The following is a 24,180-nucleotide window of genomic DNA, read 5'->3' as shown; positions in this document are numbered from 1 at the left end:
TAAATTAGTTCAGCTTTCAGATGCTCCGGTGGGCTGGAAAAGGTGGATACAGTCCTAGGAGACTCTTTCCTAGGACTGTATCCACCTTTCCCAGCCCACCGGAAAGCTGAACTAATTTATGCAGGAAAAGTCATCAACTGCCGAGCCGAGAAGTTCGTGACAAATCGAATTTACTGTAAGTTCGCTCATCTCTAGTCCTGGCAGTACAGAGCTCATATTTGGTACATTCTGTGCTGTACTCACTCATCTCTGGGAAGCTGAAAAAACATGAGGGATCGAAGAGAATAAGCAGGTACTACTACCCCATCATCCCCTACCCTTGCAGGATGGTATGATAGAGAGCTTATACAATCCTTCTGCCTGAGATCACACAGCCGGCTCCTGCACCCCCCTCACTGACAGTCAGATGGGGTACACAAACTTTTATATTTTAGAAATAAGATAAAAACACCCCAGGGAACAGGGCAGCCTAATCTTTTAGGGGGTATTAAAAAATCATAATGTCGGGAGTCCACAGGTCCTAATGAGCCTCAAAAAATATGTGTGAACAAAGTCTATATATGGCTGAAAAAAGTCTATTTTTTTAAACATTTTATTGGCAGTTTTTGTCCCCCAAAAAATCCAGTTTGCAATTGCATAACAGCATTTGCTGATGAAAAAGTCTTCCTGATGACACCGCTGCTGTTTGCTAGGATCGGGACCCTATCTATTTATCTATCTATCTATCTATTTATCTATCTATCTATCTATCTATCTATCTATCTATCTATCTATTTATCTATCTATCTATCTATCTATCTCATATCTATCTATCTATTTATCTATCTATCTATCTATCTATTTATCTATCTATCTATCTATCTATCTATCTATATGTCTATCTATCTATCTATTTGATATCCCCATATACTGCAGAATAAACTGTGTTAAAAAAAAACAAAAACTACAAAAACTACATGGCAGAATAGTTTCTTTTTCTTTTTTTCTTGCATTACCTCCCAAAAAGTCCTGCTCAAGTGAAATTACTTAGCTCTGAGGTTCTAGGTTATGGAAATCCCTAAAGGGGTACTCCGGTGGCAAACTTTTTTTTTTTTTTTTTTTAAATGAACTGGTGCCAGAAAGTTAAACAGATTTGTATATTACTTCTATTAAACATTCTTAATCCTTCCAGTACTTATTAGCTGCTGAATACTACAGAGGAAATTCTTTTCTTTTTGGAACACAGAGCTCTCTGCTGACATCATGAGCACAGTGCTCTCTGCTGACATCTCTGTCCATTTTAAGAACTGTCCAGAGTAGAAGAAAACCCCCATAGAAAACATCTGCCGCTCTGTACAGTTCCTAAAATGGACAGAGATGTCAGCAGAGAGCACTGTGGTCATGATGTCAGCAGAGAGCTCTGTGTTCCAAAAAGAAAATAATAACTTTCTGGTACCAGTTGATTTAAAAAAAAAAAAAGTTTTCCACCGGAGTACCCCTTTAAAGAGGTAATCCGCCCCCTAGACATCTTATCCCCCATTCAAAAGATAGGGGATAAGATGTCTGATCGCGGTGGTCCGGCCGCTGGGATCCCTGCGATCTCGGAGCCGGCACCCTGGCGTTCTGAACATTTATGTATCGGCCTTGGGTGGCTGTGGTCCTGATGTCACGCCTCCTCCATTCATGTCTATGGGAGGGGGCAAGATGAGGACCATAGCCGCCCGAGATCAATTGATCTAAGCTATGGCATTATAGGACATTATAGGTTATGGACCTTCAAAGATATCTTCTGATACCCAGGGAAAGATCTAGAAGATGAACTTGCTTTAAAGGGGTACTCCACTGCCCCAGTGTTCGGAACATTTTGTTCCAAACGCTGGGTACAGGCGGTGGAGGTCGTGATGTCACAGCCACGCTCCCTCAATGCAAGTCTATGGTCTCCCATAGACTTGCATTGAGGGGGTGTGGTGTGACGTCACAAGGGGCGTGGCCATGACATCACGACCCCCGCCGCCAGCACCCAGCCTTCTAAATGAACGTTGGGTGCTGCACAGAGATAGTGGCGGTCCCAGCGGCGGGACCCCCGCAATCAGACATCTTATCCCCTGTCCTTTGGATAGGGGATAAAATGTCTAGGCGCGGAGTACCCCTTTAATCTTGCTATGCAGAGACATCCTCTCCATGAGTTGTGCGCGAAAAGATATAAACACTACATTGATAAAGAAAACATTTGGATGTATCATTTTATTTTGTATTTACTTTAAATAAAAGCCATAGTAGCGAATATACAATATCGTTTTATATCGTTGGTCTGTAAATGATTAACAGAACTGAGTGTTTATGAGGAACTATTCTTGCAGAAACTTAAAGGGGTACTCCGCCCCTAGACATCTTATCCCCTATCCAACGGATAGGGGATAAGATGTTAGATCGCCACGGTCCTGCTGCTGGGGACCCCGGGGATCCCCGCTGCGGCACTGCGCCATCATTACAGCACAGGGCGAGTTCGCTCTGCACGTAATGACGGGCGATACAGGGGCCAGAGCATCGTTACGTCACGGCTCCGCCCCTCGTGATGTCACGTACCGCCCCTTTCAATACAAGTCTATGGGAGGGGGCGCGGCGGTCGTCACGCCCCCTGCCATAGACTTGCATTAAGGGGACGGGCCGTGATGTCATGAGGGGCGGGGCCATGACGTCACGCTGCTCCGTCCCCTGTATCGCCCGTCATTACGCACAGAGCAAACTCGCTCTGTGCTGTAATGATAGCGCAGTGCCGCAGCGGGGATCCCGGGACTCCCCAGCAGCGGGACGGTGGCGATCTAACATTTTATCCCCTATCCTTTGGATAGGGGATAAAATGTCTAGGGGCGGAGTACCACTTTAACTTGAGATTTTTTTAAAATGTTGAAAGTGTCTCCCAATGTTACATTTAACAATTCTGATATACTTATTCATTAAAGGGGTACTCCGGTGGAAACTTTTTTTTTTTTTTATCAACTGGTGCCAGAAAGTTAAACAGATTTGTAAATTACTTCTTTAAAAAAAAAATCTTAATCCTTCCAGTACTTATTAGCTGCTGAATACTACAGAGGAAATTCTTTTCTTTTTGGAACACAGAACTCTCTGCTGACATCATGGCCACAGTGCTCTCTGCTGACATCTCTGTCCATTTTAAGTACTGTCCAGAGTAGGAGAAAATCCCCATAGCAAACATATGCTGCTCTGGACAGTTCCTAAAATGGACAGAGATGTCAGCAGAGAGCACTGTGGTCATGATGTCAACAGAGAGCTCTGTGTTCCAAAAAGAAAAGAATTTCCTCTGTAGTATTCAACAGCAAATAAGTACTGGAAGGATTAAGATTTTTTTAATAGAAGTAATTTACAAATCTGTTTAACTTTCTGGCACCAGTTGATTTAAAAAAAAAAAAAAAAAAGGTTTTCCACCGGAGTACCCCTTTAAAGTAGTTCAGTTTTGGAAAACCCCTACTTGTAATGTATCCTACTATTTATGTGATGCTGTTTTCTCTTGTCCAGAGGAAATATTGTACAAGGCAATGGACGTTTTAAAGAGAATCTGTCATAATTTTCATGCTGCCCGAACCATGAGTCATTGCATTAAAATATCTCTCTGTTTGGTTGCAGCAGTGTTTCCCAACCGGGGTTACTCCCGCTGTTACAAAACTACAATTCCCAGCATGCCCGGACAGCCAAAGACTGTCCGGGCATCCGGGGAGTTGTAGTTTTGTAACAGCAGGAGGCACACTGGTTGGGAAAGACTGGGTTACAGGGAGAACTCTATCAATCAAGGCTGGAGGGGTGGGGAGAACGTACCCTAACCGTCCAATGACTCATGGTTCAGGCAGCATGAAAGTGATGACAGATTCTCCTTAAAGGGGTACTCCCGAGGAAACCTTTTTTTTTTTATCAACTGGTGCCAGAAAGTTAAACAGATTTGTAAATCACTTCTATTAAAAAATCTTAATCCTTCCAGTACTTTTTAGGGGCTGTATACTACAGAGAATTCCAAAAAAGAAATGCATTTCCTCTGATGTCATGATCACAGTGCTCTCTGCTGACCTCTGCTGTCCATTTTAGGAACTGTCCAGAGCTGGAGAAAATCCCCATAGCAAACATATGCTGCTCTTGACAGTTCCTAAAATGGACAGCAGAGGTCAGCAGAGAGCACTGTGATCATGAAATCAGAGGAAATGCATTTCTTTTTTGGATTTCTCTTTAGTATACAGCCCCTAAAAAGTACTGGAAGGATTAAGATTTTTTAATAGAAGTGATTTACAAATCTGTTTAACTTTCTGGCACCAGTTGATTAAAAAAAAAAAGTTTTCCACGGGAGTACCCCTTTAAACAGACACCTCTCGTCTTAGACGATTCTGTCATATTCGCAGGATATAAATGACAGATGTTGGTCCTACCTCTGGGACCCACACTTATCTTCAGAATGGGAGTACCCTGACCAGAGGCGCAACTTGTAGTAGTATAATTCTCACATGGGGTCCTGTTGCCGATTTTGCATCAGAGCCCCATGTGCCAATTATAATACTGGTCTCTTATGGGGTAGATGGGCTTTGGAGCCCCCTTAGGCACCAGGGCCCCTGTGCAACTGCTACCTCTGCACCCTCTATGGCTACGCCCCTGACCTTGACTCAGGTCCTACTTGGTGTAATGGAGAATAACTGAACAGATGGTTTGGGATGTGTTTGGTTCTCTCTTTTCCATTGTCCATTTGGTTCCATTGTCTATGTGCACCGAGGAGACGGCTCGGCATCATCCTGGCTTCCAAATCACAAGAGTGCCCGAAAATCAATTCAACACGAGAGGTGAGCTGGCTACCATTATTTCTTTGACTATATTCTCTCTTTTCCCTTCTATGAAATTTAATTTGTAAGGCTGGAATACCCTTTTAAGTTGTGCACCATACCTGCACTTAGTCAGTGGTTTTCCTCGCTACTTCTAGTTGTCATTGCACAGTGAATAAGGGTTGTCCATACTGTAACGTGAACAATATTTGGCACTCTTCAAGTAAGGGCTGGTATCCTACTTGAGCCTCATCTTATGGGAGTACTGTAATTCTACTACTAGTGTTGGCAGAGGTATAACTTGTAGCTTTTGGGTCTCGATGCAAAGTTTGCAGCAGACTCATGTGCCAATTATAATACTGGAAAAACCAGAGGAACCTTATCTGTAGGCGCTGTTCATAGTTCCAGGAATTTCAAACCAGAGTTTGTAGGAAAGTGCCTATTTTCACTATATTTATTGATATGAATTCCAATGATGCGTTTCGGAGGCTCAATCCTCCTTCATCAGGTTGCCAATCTGATGAAGGAGGATTGAGCCTCCGAAACGCATCATTGGAATTCATATCGATAAATATAGTGCTAATAGGCACTTTGCTACAAACTCTGGTTTGAAATTCCTGGAACTATGAACAGCGCCTACAGATAAGGTTCCTCTTTTTTTTCTGTCACTTTCTTCTCTACTACATAGGAGAAGATTCTGTCCTCTCCCATTGGACCTTTGGGCTTGGCAGTTCGTTCCTTCCTGATGTTTAGTACCCCTGTGGGGTGATATGCATGTTTCATTTTCTACCAGGTGAGCGGCCATCTTGAAGAGCCATCTCTTTTTTAGTCCCTGCTGGGATACTGGTGTCTTGGGTAATACACAAGGCGCTATCCTCCTTTTTTCAGTTTTTTTCACAGGTTTTCCAATTATAATACTGGTCTCTTATGGGGCAGATGTGCTTGTGGGCCCCCTTTAGACACCAGGGTCCAGGGGCGACTGTTACCCTTGCACCACCAATAGCTACGCCCCTTAGTGTTGTCCATACTGACATTACTGGTGTGGCCAGCCATGGACAACCACAGTCATGTGCTGGTTCCTGAAGCCTATTGGTGATGAAAGTAAAATTCGGAGACACTTACTTTTTAGGAGAACAAATTATAAAAAAAAGTATAAATAAATAAAAGAAACGGCATTGATGCCAAATACAACATCACACTTGGAGAAAAATATTGTAGATGGTTTCAGTGGCACAGATCAAGCATATTTTAAGGGAATCTGTATCAAACTTGAATTATGAAGCTGATCAATCATCTGAAGGTTTTTGGAGGTTTTTGAGTCCTGGTCTTCATTGTTGTCATTGCCAATGTCAAGGGTTGTAGTTCTGCATATGTGTCTGTGAGAGGATTACCATACTAAAATGTATCAGCCCTGCAAAGTCCATGAGTCCATCTGAAGACATAGCTGGCAAGATGAGAAGATTAGAAAAGCGTTGGGTGGATCTTCTCCGAATTACAAAAAGTTCCATATATTTACATATATATATATATACACAAATAATAAACATCTCTGGCATCCGTGCTGTGTGAATTGTCTTCTATACATCTTTAGGGTCATGGAGCATTGATGGTTCTTCACTTTGGAGAGCTGGAAAGAAATAAGGAATCAATCAACCGACAACTTGTGATGTCATTTTTGTTTTTAATGGGGCTTATACATTGGCCAGAACAAGGCCCCATGGAACGGGGATGAAACATAAAAAATACAGATGAAACATTTTGTAAATAAATAAATAAAATTACAGCCTGCAAAACTATATTTTGACTCTTATTTTGCCTCTTAAAGGGGTATTCCAGGAAAAAACGTTTTTTATATATATCAACTGGCTCCAGAAAGTTAAACAGCTTTGTAAATTACTTCTATTAAAAAATCTTAATCCTTTCAGTACTTATGAGCTTCAGAAGTTAAGGTTGGTCTTTTCTATCTAAATCTTCTCTGATGACACCTGTCTCGGGAAACGCCCAGTTTAGAAGAGGTTTGCTATGGGGATTTGCTTCTAAACTGGGTGTTTCCCGAGACAGGTGTCACCAGAGAGGATTTAGACAGAAAAGAACAACCTTAACTTCAGAAGCTCATAAGTACTGAAAGGATTAAGATTTTTTAATAGAAGTAATTTACAAATCTGTTTAACTTTCTGGAGCCAGTTGATATATAAAAAAAAGTTTTTTCCTGGAATACCCCTTTAACTATTCCTTAAATCTAGGTGCAGGAAAAAAGCAGAGCAGAGCTTTCCATAGGATAGTAAGCTTATTCAGCGTTGAAATGGTGATGTGCAACGAGTGAGTGTTTGCTCACCTTTTTGATTTGTGTTAGATACACAACTACCATAAGCGCATGGGATGCAAATGACACGGAAATCCAGAGCATGGATAGCCACGTCGGTCTGGAAACTGCAGATGCTGGTACAACGACCAAGGAAAAAATCCAGGACCAAAGGCGCAATCCGTGTATGGACGACAAAGGATTCGATAATTAAAATCTATTTCATTTATACGCCAGCTCAGACACGTTTCAAGACCTCATCTCTTTCTCTATGAACAATGGTTTACATAAGCCATTGTTCATTGAGAAAGAGACAAGGTCTCGAAATGCGTCTGAGCTGGCGAATAAATGAAATAGATTCTAATTATCGAATCCTTTGTCGTCCATACATGGATTGTGCCTTTGGTCCTGGATTTTTTTCCTTGATCGTTGTACCAGCATCTGCAACTATTCTTTAAAAGAAGAAATTATTATTATTTTTTTTGTGTGTGGCATGGAAGTCTGCATTCTGGGTTCAGGGCAGGTCCCTCTCATGGTAGGTATCAATGGCACAGCGAGTGCCAGCAATCTTATGTGGTTACTTTATTCTATATGATGTCTCAGAAAAAGCTTCTAGGAAAGAATCCAAAGCAGTACAGGATGCAATAAACAATGTTAATTTCCTTTATGGCTGAGTTCATAGTTCATACAGGGTTCTGGATATGTGGATTTTATCTGGAAGCAAAATATTTGGGAATGGGGTGTCCTGGTGCCAGGTTGATGCCTTGGCACTTGTCCTGGAAGGGGCAGAACACTTTTTTTTTTTTTTTCAAAAGGCATTCTGTGTGTTTTTAACTAAATGCTCATGGGCACTGATAGGCCAAGTACCACGATGATGATGGATGTCACATGACCATAACCAGGGGTCAAGTCCTGGGAAAGAAAGTGTGGGAACTCACCCAAGATTTCCACTAAAGGGCTGGTCCTGCAGGATTCCTACTAATAGGAATGGTGTTCCTGCTGTGGAAAAGTGCAGGAACTTAGTTCCCACGAGTTCCAGCAGGACTTGAGCCCTGACCATAACCCTGGTGACACTAGTGTTGCAGATATTTGGCCGCCCATGTGTAATGGCTATGGTCAGTTTATGATCATGATCATGTGACTTGGATATCCCGCTCATGGTGGCAAATATTATCTATGCTATTACGCAGCTGTGGTGCAATGATCCAGGTCATAATATTAACATATTGGGTTTATTTTTTCCCACAGTGAATGGTGTAAAAAAAAAAAAGGCAAAAAGCAACGTCTGCTTGCTCTATTTCATTACGTTAATAACTAATATCTATTATTATTAATATCGTTTAAATAACAATTAATATCTACTTCAGAATTTCTTCTAGTAAAAAATAGGATTTGTCCCACAAAAAACAAGCCCACCTATGGATACATCAATAGAAGAGAAAAAAAAACCTCATGGCTCTTGGAATGCGGCAACATCAGAAAACATTTTCATAAATTGTGCTTAAAAAAAAATAAATAAATAAAAAGATTCCCAAAAAAGCGAAATTTAAATCAATCAGCATCAAACAGAAAAATAAAAAAGGTAAAAATTAGAATATGGTAACATAAATATTTTCTTTAATGGTGAAGAAGTAGCAAAACATCAATAAACTATATATATATATATATATATATATATATATATATATATATATATATATAAAGGAAAAACAAAGAAGAAGCACCGTGATACAGGATTCTAGATCCGTCTGGGTGCTCAGCTTCAGGGGCAGACCGACCCCCAACGTAATATCCTCAAAGAAGTGGAAGCGGCACTCCAAGATCACATCAAAGTAGTGGTTTATTCACTCATCTGTGTAAGCGACGTTTCGGCTTATCAATAATCATGCTTGAAAAAGGCTTTATTGATAAGCCGAAACGTCGCTTACACAGATGAGTGAATACACCACTACTTTGATGTGATCTTGGAGTGCCGCTTCCACTTCTTTGAGGATATATATATATATATATATGTATGTGTGTGTTATTGCTTGACTGTCAGAATATACTTCACATGCCATTTATACTGCATGGTCAACACTGCAAAAAAAAAAACAACAAAAAAACAACTGAGAAACGCACAAAACTGGCAATTGCTGTTTTTTTCCCATATATGAATCTAAAATGGGTGCCATTAAAAAATACAACTTATTACCCTTTAAACAAGCCCCAATACAACTGCATTGATACAAAATATAAAAGTAACGGCTCTCAGGGGGCAGGGATGAAAAAAACAAAATAATAATTCATTGTGTCATGAAGTCCAGAATGGGCAGTGTTTACAATTCCTGACTGCCCTAATAATTTAGTAGTTATTAACCTAATAATAAAGTCAAGGACCATCAAAGCATCTAAAAAACCTTTTTGGCTATTTTTAGGCTGTGTTTACACTTGGCATTTAGTTAGCCACTGCTATTTTTCAAAAACACAGTAAAGATATTTTTTGCACAATTTGCATCCGTGTTGTGCACTGAACTGCCGCGTCAGATCGACTATTTCAGGTAGTAATAGGAGATACAACACCTATACCAAAAAAGGCTGTGAGCAGACACTAAAGTAATGCAAAAAAGTAACAATCTTTATTTTGTAAATGCACAGAACACATATATAAAAAATTTCATATATAAAAAAAAAAACAGAGGTAGGCTGCATTCACACCACGCTTTTGCAGTACAGTTCCCGTATCAGGTTTTTGATGAACAACTGATTCCCCAAAACCGGACTAAACTGTATCAAAACGTGTGTACAAATTTAAACCCGTATACGGTTAAAAACCGTATACGGTCTGAAAAATTATATCCGGATAAATCCGTTTTTTAAGAAAAAAATGTATACGTTTTTAACGTTTCACTCCATTTTGAATAAAGTTTCACTTGTTTGATTGAAATTCCAAGAAAAAAAAAAAATTCAAAAACCGTATGGTGAAAACCGGATGGAACCGTACACACATACAGTTCTGTACGGTTCCCATTGACTCCCGTGTTAAAAAAAACCACGTATACTGTTTAATACAGTTTTTCACCCGGACCAAAAACCGTAGCAGACTACGGTTTTGGGTACGGGAAAAGAAACCTGACAAAACCGTACAGGATGCAAAACGGACACAAACTGATGCATCTTTTGGCATACGGTTTTCAATGGAGAGTCAATGCATATGGTTTTAAATATGGTTCTGTGCGGTTTTCATATTGAAAACGTATACGGGAACTGTATTGCAAAATCGTGGTGTGAATGCACCCGTAGGCTAAGTTTCCACTTTTTTTTCTGCCAGTTTTTGGAAATCTGCCACTGCAGTTTTTGAGCCAAAGCCAGAAATGTATTCAATAGGAATAGGACATATAAAGGAAGGAATTACACTTCTCCTCCCTCATGGATTCACTTCTGACTTTGGCTCAAAAACTGCCAGAAAAAAAACCAAGTGGAAACTTAGCTGTATGGCAACTGAGAATTAGGGCGTCTCCAAGGCTATAGATGTTACACAATGGTGCTATGTAATAGGAATATAGTAATGGGAGATGAAAAGATAATTCACTGCAATACCAGTATTGCAGTTTACTGTTTAAAGGGGTACTCCGCACCTAGACAAAGGATAAGGGATAAGATGTCAGATCGCCGCGGTCCCACTGCTGGGGAGCCCTGGGATCCCCCAATGTGGCACCGCGCTCTCATTACAGTACAGAGCGAGTTCGCTCTGCACGTAATGATGGGCAGTACAGGGGCCGGAGCATTGTTACATCACAGCTCCGCCCCTCATGACGTCACGGCCCGCCCCTTTCAATACAAGTCTATGGGAGGGGGCGCGGCGGTCGTCACGCCCCCTTCTATAGACTTACATTAAGGGGACGGGCCGTGATGTCACGAGGGGCGGAGCCATGACGTCACGCTGCTCCGTCCCCTGTATCGCCCGTCATTACGCACAGAGTGAACTCGCTCTGTGCTGTAATGAGAGCGCGGTGCCGCATTGGGGATCCCGGGGCTCCCCAGCAGCGGGACCGTGGCGATCTGACATCTTATCCCCTATCCTTTGGATAGGGGATAAGATGTCCAGGGGTGGAGTACCCCTTTAAGTGATCAGAATATTCTTTGCTTTCCCTTGTTCCCCTGGGAGAACTAAAAAAGTGAAAAGAGTTCAAAAAGTTTTTAAAATTGGTAGCAATACCAAATATGTAAAATAAAATGTGCTTCATATACATTTATTTATGTATTTATTTCGTAAGTTACAAAATGGCAAGGGGGGGGGCTGCTATTTTGTAACTAACTAAATAAATACATAAATAAATGTATATGAAGCACATTTTATTTTACATATTTGGTATCGCTGTGTGCAAACTATTACAATATAACATTATTTACCCAGAATTGTGAACTCTTACGTAAATGAGAAAAAAATAGGCAATGCCAGAATTGTGTTTTTTATCATCTCAAAAAGTCTACCTCAAAATATGCCAGAATGAACTAGAGCTCACTGTGCAAAAAATAAAATAAAATAAAACATACACATAGGAAAATGTAAAAAAAAGTTGTAGGGGGTCAGGATATGACGATGCACAGCAATTTTTATATATATATATATATATATATTTTTTTTTTTGTTAAGTAGTAAAATAAAAAAAAATAGAGAAAAAAATGAATTTGGCACTGAATAAAATTAACTTGTCATTTTTACTATACAGTGAACCTTTTTCTGGTATCTCACAACATAAAATATAATAAAATGAAAGGTGTCAATGTAAAGAATGACATAAGGCAAAGAATTGAAATTCGTGAGGCTGAAAGGGGTTAAAGGAAGCTCCTGACATCATAGCCCCGCCCCTCCGGGAGCTCATGATGTTGCAGCCCTGCCCACTCATGATGTCATGCCCCGCCCCTCAATGCAAGTCTATGGGAGGGGGCGTGACAGCCATCACGCCCCCTCCCATAGACTTGCATTGAGGGGGGCCGGGCGTGATGTCAGGAGGAGGCGGGGCTATGACGTTGCGAGCTCCCGACACCTGCTCCATTGTTCGGAACAGTTTGTTCCAATCACTGAGCAGCGGAGTACCCCTTTAAAGATCATGCTTCTCTGCTCTTTTTTCCTCCTCCTTTCCTTTAGAGATGAGCGAATTTACAGTAAATTCGATTCGTCACAAACTTCTCGGCTCGGCAGTTGATGACTTATCCTGCATAAATTAGTTCAGCTTTCAGGTGCTCCGGTGGGCTGGAAAAGGTGGATACAGTCCTAGGAAAGAGTCTTCTAGGACTGTATCCACCTTTTCCAGCCCACGGGAGCACCTGAAAGCTGAACTTATTTATGCAGGAAAAGTCATCAACTGCCGAGCCGAGAAGTTCGTGACGAATCGAATTTACTGTAAGTTCACTCATCTCTACTTTCCTTCTGAAATTCTCCTTCAAACTAAAAAAAACTGAAACGATGTACAGAATGGAATACCCCTTTAATTCCTGGGTGTTCTCCCCGACCGCAGAGAAATAAGAGGATTGGATCATGTATCTGATATATACCAGAGAGCAGATGATATCAGGTTCGTGTCTCGCAGTAGGTTGTATACAAAGTGTTTGTCGTGCGCTCTTATGTGGTTTCTGCGCGGTTATCAGATCGAGCTCACAACACGGTGTTACCACAAACAAACACGGACACACTTACTACTTTCTGAAGTACACGTGTGTTCTCCTGTACACGCCTGCAACACACAACAACACAGGTGTTAATAAATAGACAAGCAGAATGGTGCACATATATTATTACCGCCAAGCTGTACACCAGAATATCAAAAAATCAAAATATCAAAATCCTAGCTGTGAGGCCTAAGTCCTGCAAAGAACTCATTATTATACTGACGACTCCCCCGATCCTAACAGATTGTACGAAGACCCCAGACATTGCACAATGTGGTCATCGTGCGGAGGGGATTTATCAAAACCTGTGCAGAGGAAAAGTTGTCCAGTTGCCCATAGCAACCAATCAGATCGCTTCTTTCATTTTGCAGAGGCCTTGTGAAAAATGAAAGAAGCAATCTGATTGGTTGCTATGGGCAACTGGACAACTTTTCCTTTGCACATGTTTTGATAAATCTCCCCCATGTATGTACAGTGACCCCCCCCGACCTACGATGGCCCCGACATACGATCATTTCAACATATGATGGCCTCTCAGAGGCCATTGCATGTTGAAGGCCGCATCAACATACGATGCTTTTGTATGTCGGGGCCATCACATAAACGGCTATCCCGCAGCGCAGACTGCTTCAGCTACCACCGGATAACCGTTTACGGTGCCCCGTAAGCTCCAGTGATGGTCACTCACCTGTCCGCGCCGCTCCAGGACGTCATCTTCGGGATCCCCTGCATGGCCGCCGCTCTCCATCGTCGTCATCACGTCGCCGCGCACGCCGTCCCGTCATCCAATAGGAGCGGCGTGCGTAGTGACGTGATAGCGGCGATGAGGAACGATGATCCCGGGCAACAGAGACGTTCCGGAGCGGCGGGGACATCCCTAGGATGCGGCGGCAGCGATGGACGGCGACATCCAGGGCAGCGGTGACAGGTGAGTACAACGTCCTATATTTAACATATCACGGATCCCTCAACATACGATGGTTTCAACAAACGATGGTTCATTTGGAACGGTTTACCGTCGTATTTTGAGGGACCACTGTATACAAAATCTATATGTCATTCTGGATGTATTGATCGTGGCATTTTACTCGTTTTTTTCTTACGTGCGCTACGTGCAGTTTAGAGAATCCGTTTTCAGTAATATACATTGGAGGTTTTCATGGCCGATGGGCCATAGACAAGTAATACTTATAACTAGGCCTTTCTCCAGGGGCACCCAGAGGTTCCTAATGGGGGTCTTCCATACTGTTTACAGATGTATGTGATCAGTAGTGATGAGCAGCAGGGGCCATATTTGAATTTGTGATATTTCGCGAATATATTGATGATTAATCGTCCTATGTTCGTGAAATTTGCATATTCGCTATGTTCATTAACTTTTTTTTCCATGCGAAAATGCGCATAAAAATTCCTATAAAAATGCGTATGCAAAAAAAAACAACGGAAATTTGCATGGGAAATTTGCATAACATTTGCATAAAAATTTGCATGTGAAGAAAACAACAACAAAAAAAGAATATTCGTCTTTACGAATACAGTGATCCCTCAACATATGATGGTAATCCGTTCCATCGTTTGTTGAAACCATCGTATGTTGAGGGATCCGTGCAATGTAAAGTATAGGACAGTGGTCTAAACCTGCGGACCTCCAGATGTTGCAAAACTACAACACTCAGCATGCCCGGACAGCCGTTGGCTGTCCGGGCATGCTGGGAGTTGTAGTTTTGCAACATCTGGAGGTCTGCAGGTTGAAGACCATTGGTATTGGAGGTTATACTCACGTGTCCCCGCCACTCCGGACCGTCACCGCTCGTCACCGCTGCCCTGGATGTCGCCCTCCATCGCTGTCGCTGCGTCCCCGAGGTGTCCCCGATGCTCCGGTAAGGCCTCTACGTCCCCGGCATCCGCGCTCTCCGTTGCCGCCATCACGTTGCTACGCACGCCGCTCCTATTGGATGACAGGACGGCGTGCGCAGCGACGTGATGACGACCATGGAGAGCGCCGACGATACAGGGGATCCCGAAGAGGACGCGCCGGAGCCCCGAGGACAGGTAAGTGATCGTCAGCGGACCACACGGGGCACCGTAAACGGCTATCCGGTGGCAGCTGAAGCAGTCTGCGCTGCCGGATAGCCGTTTATGCGATGGCCCCGACATACAAAAGCATCGTATGTTGATGCTGCCTTCGACATGCGATGGTCTCTGAGAGCCCATCATATGTTGAAATGATCGTATGTTGCGGCCATCGTAGGTTGGGGGGGGGGGGGGGTCACTGTATATAGGACTATATTCTAAATATTCGCGCAGTCGCGAAGTGTCGATATTCACGATAAAATTTCCCATTATGAATATTCGTGCTAAACACTAGTGATCAGTTATATATATATATATATATATATATATATATATATATTCTATAGCTATGGAGAGAGCATACTTACGGTACGTATGAGAGGCCAGCAAGTATTGGCCTATCAGGAGCATTAGAGCCAATCCTGCCAGAGGGGCCCAGATCACAACGCTGCAGCTCACACCTAAACATAATGTAAGAGCATTTCTGAATTACATTGCAGGAAGAGAGTATTTGGAAGTCATTGTTCGCCTCTGGACGCCCTTTTATTTCTTTATCGAAATTAGTTCAACATTCTGCAACGATTCATTTCTTAAAGGGACTCGGACGGCTTGTTCACCCGCACTAAATCCCATACACAATGTTTTACTCAGTCAAATCGGTGGTCCCATTTATGAGACAGAGCCCCCCCCCCCCCCCCCGTTGCTAATATGCAAATGAGCTCCTTCACGCAATACGCTCTTGCCTTATACAGACATGTTTTACTGCTGTTAGGTGCTCAAGGATTAAGATTTTTAAATAGAATTAATTTAGAAATCTGTTTAACTCTCTGGCACCAGTTGATTTAAAAAAAAAAAAAAAAATGTTTTCCACTGGAGTACCCCTTCAAGCTATGATGAATGACTCCATTTTAGCTATGCTTTACACTGCAGCCCTGTTGTTTTTTTGTTTTTTTTTAATCTCTTGGCACCATACTTGCCAGATTGGTCTTGTCCACATGACTTCAACCTTAAAGGTGTTCAGATTTAGATAAATAGTCTGTTTTTTTTTCTTTTCTAGAAACAGCGCCCACTTATCTATAGGCTGTGCCTGGTATTGCAGTTCACCCCCATTTAAAGGGGTACTCCGGCCAAAACCTTTTTTCTTTTAAATCAACTGGTGGCAGAAAGTTAAACATATTTGTAAATTACTTCTATTAAAAAATCTTAATCCTTCCTGTACTTATTAGCTGCTGAATACTACAGAGGAAATTCTTTTCTTTTTGGAAAGCTCTCTGATGACATCACGAGCACAGTTCTCTCTGCTGACGTTATTATAATAATAATAATGCTTTATTTATTGTTGTCCTTAGTGGGATTTGAACCCAAGCCCCCAGCACTGCAAGGCAGCAGTGCTAACCACTGAGCCACCATGCTGCCCTTAGCATACATCTGCTATGCACGGTTGCTAAAATAGACAGAGATGTCAGCAGAGAGCACTGTGCTCGTGATGTCATCAGTGTTCCAAAAAGAAAGGAATTTCCTCTGTAGCATTCAGCAGCTAATCAGTACTGGAAGGGTGAAGATTTTTTAATAGAAGTAATTTACAAATATGTTTAACTTTCTACCACCAGTTGATTTAAAAGAAAAAAGGTTTTCACCGGAGCAACCCTTTAAGTCAATGGGGCTGCGTTTCAATACAGACACAACCCTATAGTCAAAGGATCTATTTTCCTAACACATCCCCCTTTATTGCAATGTTGCATGATGGTGCATTGGGATAAAAGCACTAGCGGCAGGGATAACACCAGAAACACTAAGATGGTGCTGAAAGGATACCAAGAATGGGGAGGCAATAAAGACAAGGATAGGTGTATTCCATTACTACTGGGTTTCTCAACCAGGGTGTCTCCAGCTGTTGCAAAACTACAACTCCCAGCATGGCCGGACAGCCAAAGGCTGTCCGGCCATGCTGGGAGTTGTAGTTTTGCAACAGCTGGAGACACCCGGCATTACTATTATTTACCAGGCGGAGAGGTCTTAGCAGTTTTCTGTTTCTTGCATTTACACGGGGGCTTCTTTGTCGCTGGCTTCGCGGTTGTCGGTAGAAAATCAACTGCACAATAAAACAAGACACAGTTTACATATACAGTGAAACCTCTCCAATAGACCCACCCCTCCTTGAGAAGACCCCCTCTTTATTTAGACCAAATTTTGTGTGGCGGCTTTTCAGTCCACCATACACTATGCATAAAATGTTTTTGTTTTTTTGGGTCCTTGAAGACCACTCTTTACACTGAATTGTAAATTTTATATCTAAATATCTGATGACCCCTATAATGCTGACCCCTAAGACAGAGAGGGATCCCCAAGTCACTCCATTGGCAAAAAAAAAAAAATGGTACAGGCACACATTCCGTAACTGTGGCGGTTTTATTGCTGTGTTATGTATTTATTTGTATTGATTTAAAGAAGCACTCCGGGTCCCCCCCCCCCCCATATCATGCACACACTCACCATCGCTAGTCCCCCAGAGCCATCTGTTTTATTCCAGCACAGCTACATCTATGTGTTTTTATTACTGTCACTCGGTCATGTGATCACCAGTCTAACTATCACAAAGTTATTGTGCATAAAGTGTCTCACAGGATGTCAGTCCTGAGTCTGACTTTCTGGGAACTACAGGATGTCATCATCACGGACCAGATTCCCGCTACTGGCTCTCATACCCCTCCCCACCCAGATCTGTATACTGCTGCTATGTCTATGGGATCAGGATATATAGTAGTTATACACCTCCCCTCCAACTTTATCTGTATACTGCTGCTATCTCTATAGGATGAGGATATACAGAAGTTATACACCTCCCCTCCAACTTTATCTGTATACTGCTGCTATCTCTATAGGTTGAGGATATACAGAAGTTATACACCTCCCCTTAAGGCTGTGTTTCCACATTGCGTTTCTTGATGCTTTTTTTCTTTTATTGCCATTTCAAGAATGGAGACATTGTACCGCAAATGTGCAAAATATGGTAAAAATTTGCAATTTTAGAAAATCCCTGTAAAAACAGACACAATTCTGTAAAAAAATGTGTGGAAAATGTAGTAAAAACTCAATGTGTGAACACAGCCTAAAGACGTCAAAACTTTATTAAAGGGGTACTCCCCTGGAAAACATTTTTACTTTAATCAACTGGTGCCAGAAAGTTAAACAGATTTGTAAATTACTTCTATAAAAAAATCTTAATCCTTCCAGTACTTATCAGTTGTTGTTTGCTCCACAGGAAGTTCCTTTCTTTTTGAATTTCCATTCTGTCTGACCACAGTGCTCTCTGCTGACACCTCTGTCCATTTTAGGAACTGTCCGGAGCAGGAGAGGTTTTCTATGGGGATTTGCTCCTGCTCCGGGCAGTTCCTAAAATGGACAGAGGTTTCAGCAGAGAGCACTGTGATGAGACAGAAAGGAAATTTAAAAAGAAAAGAACTTCCTGTGGAGCATACAGCAGCTAATAAGTACTGGAAGGATCAAGATTTTTTAATAGAAGTTATTTACAAATCTGTTTAACATTCCAGCACCAGTTGATTTAAAAAACAAAATGTTTTCCAGGGGAGTACCCCTTTAAACATCTCAATTGTGATAATAAGTCAAATAATTTTTGCCTCATGGTGTTATGCACTGCGCTCAGGCAGGATATATCGTCAGTGAGCGCACCTCCCCGTGTGTGACTGCCGCCGGCGGGGCTGGGATTCGCATGGCGGGACGCGCCCGCATGCGAGTCCCAGCCCGTCTCTCACCTCTGTCACCGGTCTCTGCTCCTCAGCTCCGGCGCGCGTGCCCCCGCCTCCTAGGGCGCACGCGTGCCGGAGCGTTGAAAATTAAAGGGCCAGTGCACCCGTAATTAGTTACCCACCTGTACCTCTATTATAAGTTCTAGCTCCTCCCTATTGCCCTTGCTGGATCTGTGTTTGCACTAGCGTCTAAGAGAAAGCAGTAGGTTTGTGTTCCTTGCCGTGTACCAGACCTTGCATTCCGTGACCTGACTGTGTTCCTCGCCGCCTGCCTATTGACCTTCTGCTACCCTACTGACTGCACTCCTGTGCCGCCTGCCCAGACCTCTTGCTAGCTTGACTACGTTCTATTTCCTTTGGTGCCACGCTTCACCTCAGCCGCCTGTGTGGTCGAGCCGTGCCAGGGGTAGCGACCTGGGTTCCGCCTGCCGCAGCAAGTCCATCCCGCTTTGCGGCGGGCTCTGGTGAAAACCGGCGGCACCTTAGACTCCGCTCCCTGGCATGGCCCGCATCATCTGCCACACAGGTCCAGCGGATCCACTACATTTCCTGCTCCAGCCTACCGGGGTATTGCTGATCTACTACCTCCTGAGTTCCAGTCGAATGCGGTGATTCTTACACATGGGAATATTTCTCTAACAAATACACTGTGAATAAGAAAATGCACCTGGTGTAGAGTGACACCAACCCTCTTAGGAGTCTAATGAGTTGACCTGGGTGATCCCAAGCACTAGAAATCACCAGCTGCAGTGATCAAACGCCCCAGCCAAAGCCAGAGGATTTATGGGAAATGTAAGTTGCATTATCAAGTCATTTCAGAGATTCTGTGTGCACACAACATGGAGCCTATCCCATGCTTGCCACATCAGCTAAAACAGGTAAGCACAAGGCATACACAAGAACCTCTATGTTATTATCTAATAAAAGCCTATGCTCCACCATAGAAGTGAGAAAAAACATAATAATGTCCAGAATGCTGTCCGGGCATGCTGGGAGTTGTAAATTTGCAACAGCTGGAGGCACCCTGGTTGGGAAACACTGCTTTAAACAGACTCCATACACCACAGAAGACTCACTCACCCACAGTTAGTATTGTCCCATCTCCAAATGTGTACTTCATGGATGTTCCTGCCATACAGTAGTAGGTCCCGGTGTCGGAATAACCCAGGTTTTTTATGCCCAGGGTAGACTTACTTTGCAAGTCGTCGTTTTTTACTGTGAACTTTCCCGGATTAATCTTTGTGCCGTAAAATTTTTTACCAATTGAACCTTTGGCGCTTATGATAAACTCCATGCTTCCATTCTTCTCAGTCTTCCTATACCAGAACAGCTCGAGCCTTTCCATGGATTGACCCTTCACAACACAAGAGATTGTTATCGATTGACCAACCAACTGGTCTACACATGTGGGATTCTGGGCTAATGTTGCCGACAATGAATTGAGCCCTGTATGAAGAAAGAAGACAAGGACATGAAGGACAGGGCCAAAGTAATGGTGCACATGCAGCTCATGGCATTGGCATTAAAGGGGTACTCCGGTGGGAAACTTTTTTAAATTTTTTTTTTTTAAATCAACTGGTGCCAGAAAGTTAAACAGAATTGTAAATGACTTCTATTAAAAGAAATCTCAATCTTTCCAGTACTTATTAGCTGCTCAATACTACAGAGGAAATTATTTTCTTTTTGGAACACAGAGCTCTCTGTTGACATCACGAGCACAGTGCTCTCTGCTGACACCTCTGTCCATTTTAGGAACTGTCCAGAGCAGCATATGTTTGCTATGGGGATTTTCTCCTACTCTGGACAGTTCTGAAAATGGAAAGAGATGTCAGCAGAGAGCGCTGTGCTCGTGATGTCAGCAGAGAGCTCTGTTTTCCAAAAAGAAAAGAATTCCTTCTCTAGTATTCATCAGCTAATAAGTACTGGAAGGATTAAGTTATTTTTTTTTTATAGAAGTCATTTACAAATCTGTTTAACTTTCTGGCACTAGTTGATTTAAAAAAAAAAAAAAGTTTGCCACCGGAGTACCCCTTTAAGACTGGCAGATATCTGACACCTCTAGATGTTGAAGCTATTCACCCATTCTTTAAGCTTACGAGGCACTGGCATGACCTTGTAGTTCTAGCTGGGGGCATATGAGCAATAAGCTCATAGACCCAAAACTGAGGCCCAAGGAGGACCTTCGAGAAGACATATGAATCCATTACCAAGGGGCTTAAAGGGGAACTCTGGTGGAAAACATTTTTTTTTTTTTAAATCAACTGGTGCCAGAAATTTAAACAGATTTGTAAATGACTTCTACTAAAAAATCTTAACCCTTCCAGTACTTTTTAGCAGCTGTATGCTACAAAGGAAATTATTTTCTTTTTGAATTTCTTTTTTGTCTTCTCCACAGTGCTGACATTTCTATCTATGTCAGGAACTGTCCAGAGCAGCATAGGTTTGCTAAGGGGATTTTCTCCTCCTCTGGGCAGTTCCTGATACGGGCATCAGGTGTCAGCAGAGAGCACTGTGGACAAGACAAAAAAGAAATTCAAAAAGAAAAGAATTTCCTCTGTAGCATACAGCTGCTAAAAAGTACTGGAAGGGTAAAGATTTTTTTAATAGAAGTCATTCACAAATCTGTTTAACTTTCTTGCACCAGTTGATTTAAAAAAAAAAAAAAAAATAATAATAATAATAATTTTCACTGGAGTACCACGATAAATTAATACCACATGGTCCGGCTGAAACCATGACCAGTGACTGGGTCGGCATTTGAACGTATTCAGTTCCTCTAAACAGCCTTGTGAACCCGGCCTAATCTGTAAAATATAGTTCAAAAGTGCGAACGTTTAAATGTGTTTTACCTTGTTTACCTTAGTTTAACTTTGTTGTACCGCAATTTTGGATGGTGATCTCTACAGGATTTTACTTTCTATCATCTATCTTTACAGTAGTCCAAAAAAAATAAAAAGATAAGGGTTAGATAAATGGTTCCAATGTCAAACTCTGTCCTTTTCATATACAATATATATATATATATATATATATATATATATATATATATATATATATATATATATAGAAAAAAAAGACAAGGTCTGGCACTAGGTTGCAGGTAAAAACTTCTTGTTCCTTTATTTGAAGGTTCTGCAGTACAGGGTAGAAAGTCTGACGCGTTTCGCTAAAAAGCTTAATCGTATCGATTAAGCTTTTTAGCGAAACGCGTCAGACTTTCTACCCTGTACTGCAGAATCTTCAAATAAAGGAGCAAGAAGTTTTTACCTGCAACCTAGTGCCAGACCTTGTCTTTTTTTCTACAAGTGAGTAGCCGGAGGCGGTACCGGCCGGTCTACGGCACAGGTGGCGAGGTGGGCGTGCACGGGGTGAGCGACTCACAAATCAGTCTTTGATATATATATATATATATATATATATATATATATATATATATATATAGGAAGGATGAATCCAGCACAGAACTCGTGCAATCCACTTCTTTATTAAAGCACCAACAGATACAGGATAAAAAAAGTAATAGTTACTAAATTCTTTTAAGGCCATGTTCACACAATGTTTATTTATTTTCAGCTGTATAAAGATGGGTCTTGTTCACACCCAGTTAAAAAAAAAGACATTTGTTATTTATGCTCGGTTTTTAGCCAATTACGAAAATGAACAGCCAAGTTTTTATTTAATAGAGCAAATTATACTCGGTTTTACAGTCTTAAAAAGGGGCAAAAATACATTGAGGGAAACTTATCAAACCTTGGGCAAAAGAAAAGTGGAGCAGTTGCCCATAGCAACCAACCGGATTGCAGCTTTCATTATACAGAGGCCTTTTAAAAAATGAAAGTTGGAATCTGATCGGTTGCTATGGGCAACTGCTCCACTGATCCTTATCGCAAAGCTTGATAAATCAGATCAGGCCATTAGACCGTCGGCAGGCTACAACTTATGTCTGGAATTATATATATATATATATATATATATATATATATATCTTCTGATTTTGCTGTGTATATGAAGCTACTGCAGCCACTTCTCTGAGGTGTCATAAAAAAAACAAAAAAATAAAACTGAAAGTAAAGGAACACGATTGAGCCTCATTGAGCCTCCATTATTAACATTGCATTTGTAATGTTGTTAAAGGGTTAATGTAATGTCATTGACATGAACCTCGGTTACTATGAGTCTATGACAGAAAGTGAGAGCTGGGTGCTCGGTGTTAGTCATCCCCCGCAGGGAGATCTGTTTTCCCTCCGACTCCCACATGGATGGAAGCCCCCCGTTCTACAGCACATACGTAATATGATTTATGGTGAGGAGGGTTCCCTATAACACCCAGCGAGGGGATACCTGTCATCATCCATCAGCATAGCGCAAAAAAAAGTATATACAGTATATATGTATTTTATTTATACAGTGAAACCGCACTACCCCATTCATAAAACCACCCCCTTTTTGTATGACAGATTTTTAGTCCACCATCGTGGTCATTTTCTTTGAGAAGACCCCCTCCGTAGAAGACCATCTTTTCAATGCAATTTGGGTGGTCTTTTCAAAGAGGTTTCACTGTCTGTGCATAAAACAATAATAATAATAATTTTATGTTTTTTAAAAATGAAAGGGGTATTCCGGGCAAAAGCATTTTATCCCCTATCCAAAGGATAGGGGATAAGATGTCTGATCGCGGGGGGCCCGCTGCTGCAGGGGAGTCTCAGCAGCGGGCCCCCCACGATCAGACATATAATACACCGACCCTTTAAGTTTGAAATAAATCAACCCCTGTTTGACGACAGAATGCAACTTTTTGTGGTAAAACTTGAAAAGTCGCATTAAATTCTGCACATAATATAGACCCTGTCAAAAAGCAAGAGTCAATGTGAGTGCTGGACGTCTCTAACAAATTGCACATTTTTGTGAAGTTTGTGGGTCGTAGAAAATTTTCAATTAAAAGTAAAATAAACAGCATATATCATTAATATGTGGTGAGGGTGTGATGGAGGGCAGATGTTATTACCCTAGGGGCAGATGGCATTAACCCCTTGTGTTCGTGACACTAGGGTGTGGTTTAACCTCCTCCCCACCTGAACGTATACCGCTTTATTCTGGGCTAGGCACGGGGGCAATAATGACTCCAACGCCAAGTTACGGTACAACTGTAGCTTTACTGAGATAGACAGGTGTAACAGTCTTAACAGCTTAGCCAGGCCCAAGGAGGTGACCTTTGACTTCAGAGACTTTAGAGCTCACTGGGACTTGTAGTGGATTGGGCAATGTGATGCAGGACCGAGCTGACTTGACACAGATAAATTTTGACTGACTTGACTGGGACTGACTAGACAGTCTTCACCCCGTTTGTAGCTTACCAGGTTTTAATGTTCACCTGTGGGGCATTAGACTGGTGGACACGTGGCTGTGTGGTAGGCTTTGGGCCTCCTCAGGACACCAGACACTCTCTCTCAGGACTTGACCTCACTGTACTCAGTAGAGCAGAGAGTAAGACAAGAGAGTGAACTAACTCCACCCAGGGTTTGTATGGGGGAGAATCTGGAGGGGTCCCATAGGTTACCCTGTAGGTCACATGGTCACTGGTACCTTTCTT

General features: G+C 42.0%; 1 protein-coding gene across 7 annotated transcripts in view; it reads right to left on the bottom strand.

The window, feature by feature from the left end:
- Nucleotides 1-5,453: 5,453 nt before the first annotated feature.
- CD8B (CD8 subunit beta) overlaps nucleotides 5,454-24,180 on the bottom strand; it is a 36,960-nt gene continuing 18,233 nt past the window's right edge. For 2 of the 7 annotated variants that reach the window (XM_056551559.1, XM_056551554.1), the window contains exons 2-6: nucleotides 19,671-20,036; nucleotides 16,826-16,915; nucleotides 15,192-15,284; nucleotides 12,779-12,815; nucleotides 5,454-6,423 (exon numbers count right to left, since the gene is read on the bottom strand). In XM_056551559.1, the coding sequence (XP_056407534.1) occupies nucleotides 6,411-6,423; nucleotides 12,779-12,815; nucleotides 15,192-15,284; nucleotides 16,826-16,915; nucleotides 19,671-19,935 (498 nt within the window). In that variant the 5' untranslated portion in view covers nucleotides 19,936-20,036 and the 3' untranslated portion in view covers nucleotides 5,454-6,410. Of the gene's footprint in view, nucleotides 6,424-12,778; nucleotides 12,816-15,191; nucleotides 15,285-16,825; nucleotides 16,916-19,670; nucleotides 20,037-21,439; nucleotides 21,531-23,662; nucleotides 23,689-23,961; nucleotides 24,081-24,180 lie in introns of those variants that run through there. The other 5 variants (XM_056551556.1, XM_056551557.1, XM_056551555.1 and 2 more) reach the window with 5 other exon arrangements.

The sequence above is a fragment of the Hyla sarda genome, chromosome 1 (assembly GCF_029499605.1).
Source record: "Hyla sarda isolate aHylSar1 chromosome 1, aHylSar1.hap1, whole genome shotgun sequence".
Taxonomy (NCBI): domain Eukaryota; kingdom Metazoa; phylum Chordata; class Amphibia; order Anura; family Hylidae; genus Hyla; species Hyla sarda.
This window is presented reverse-complemented; position numbering and strand designations above follow the sequence as displayed.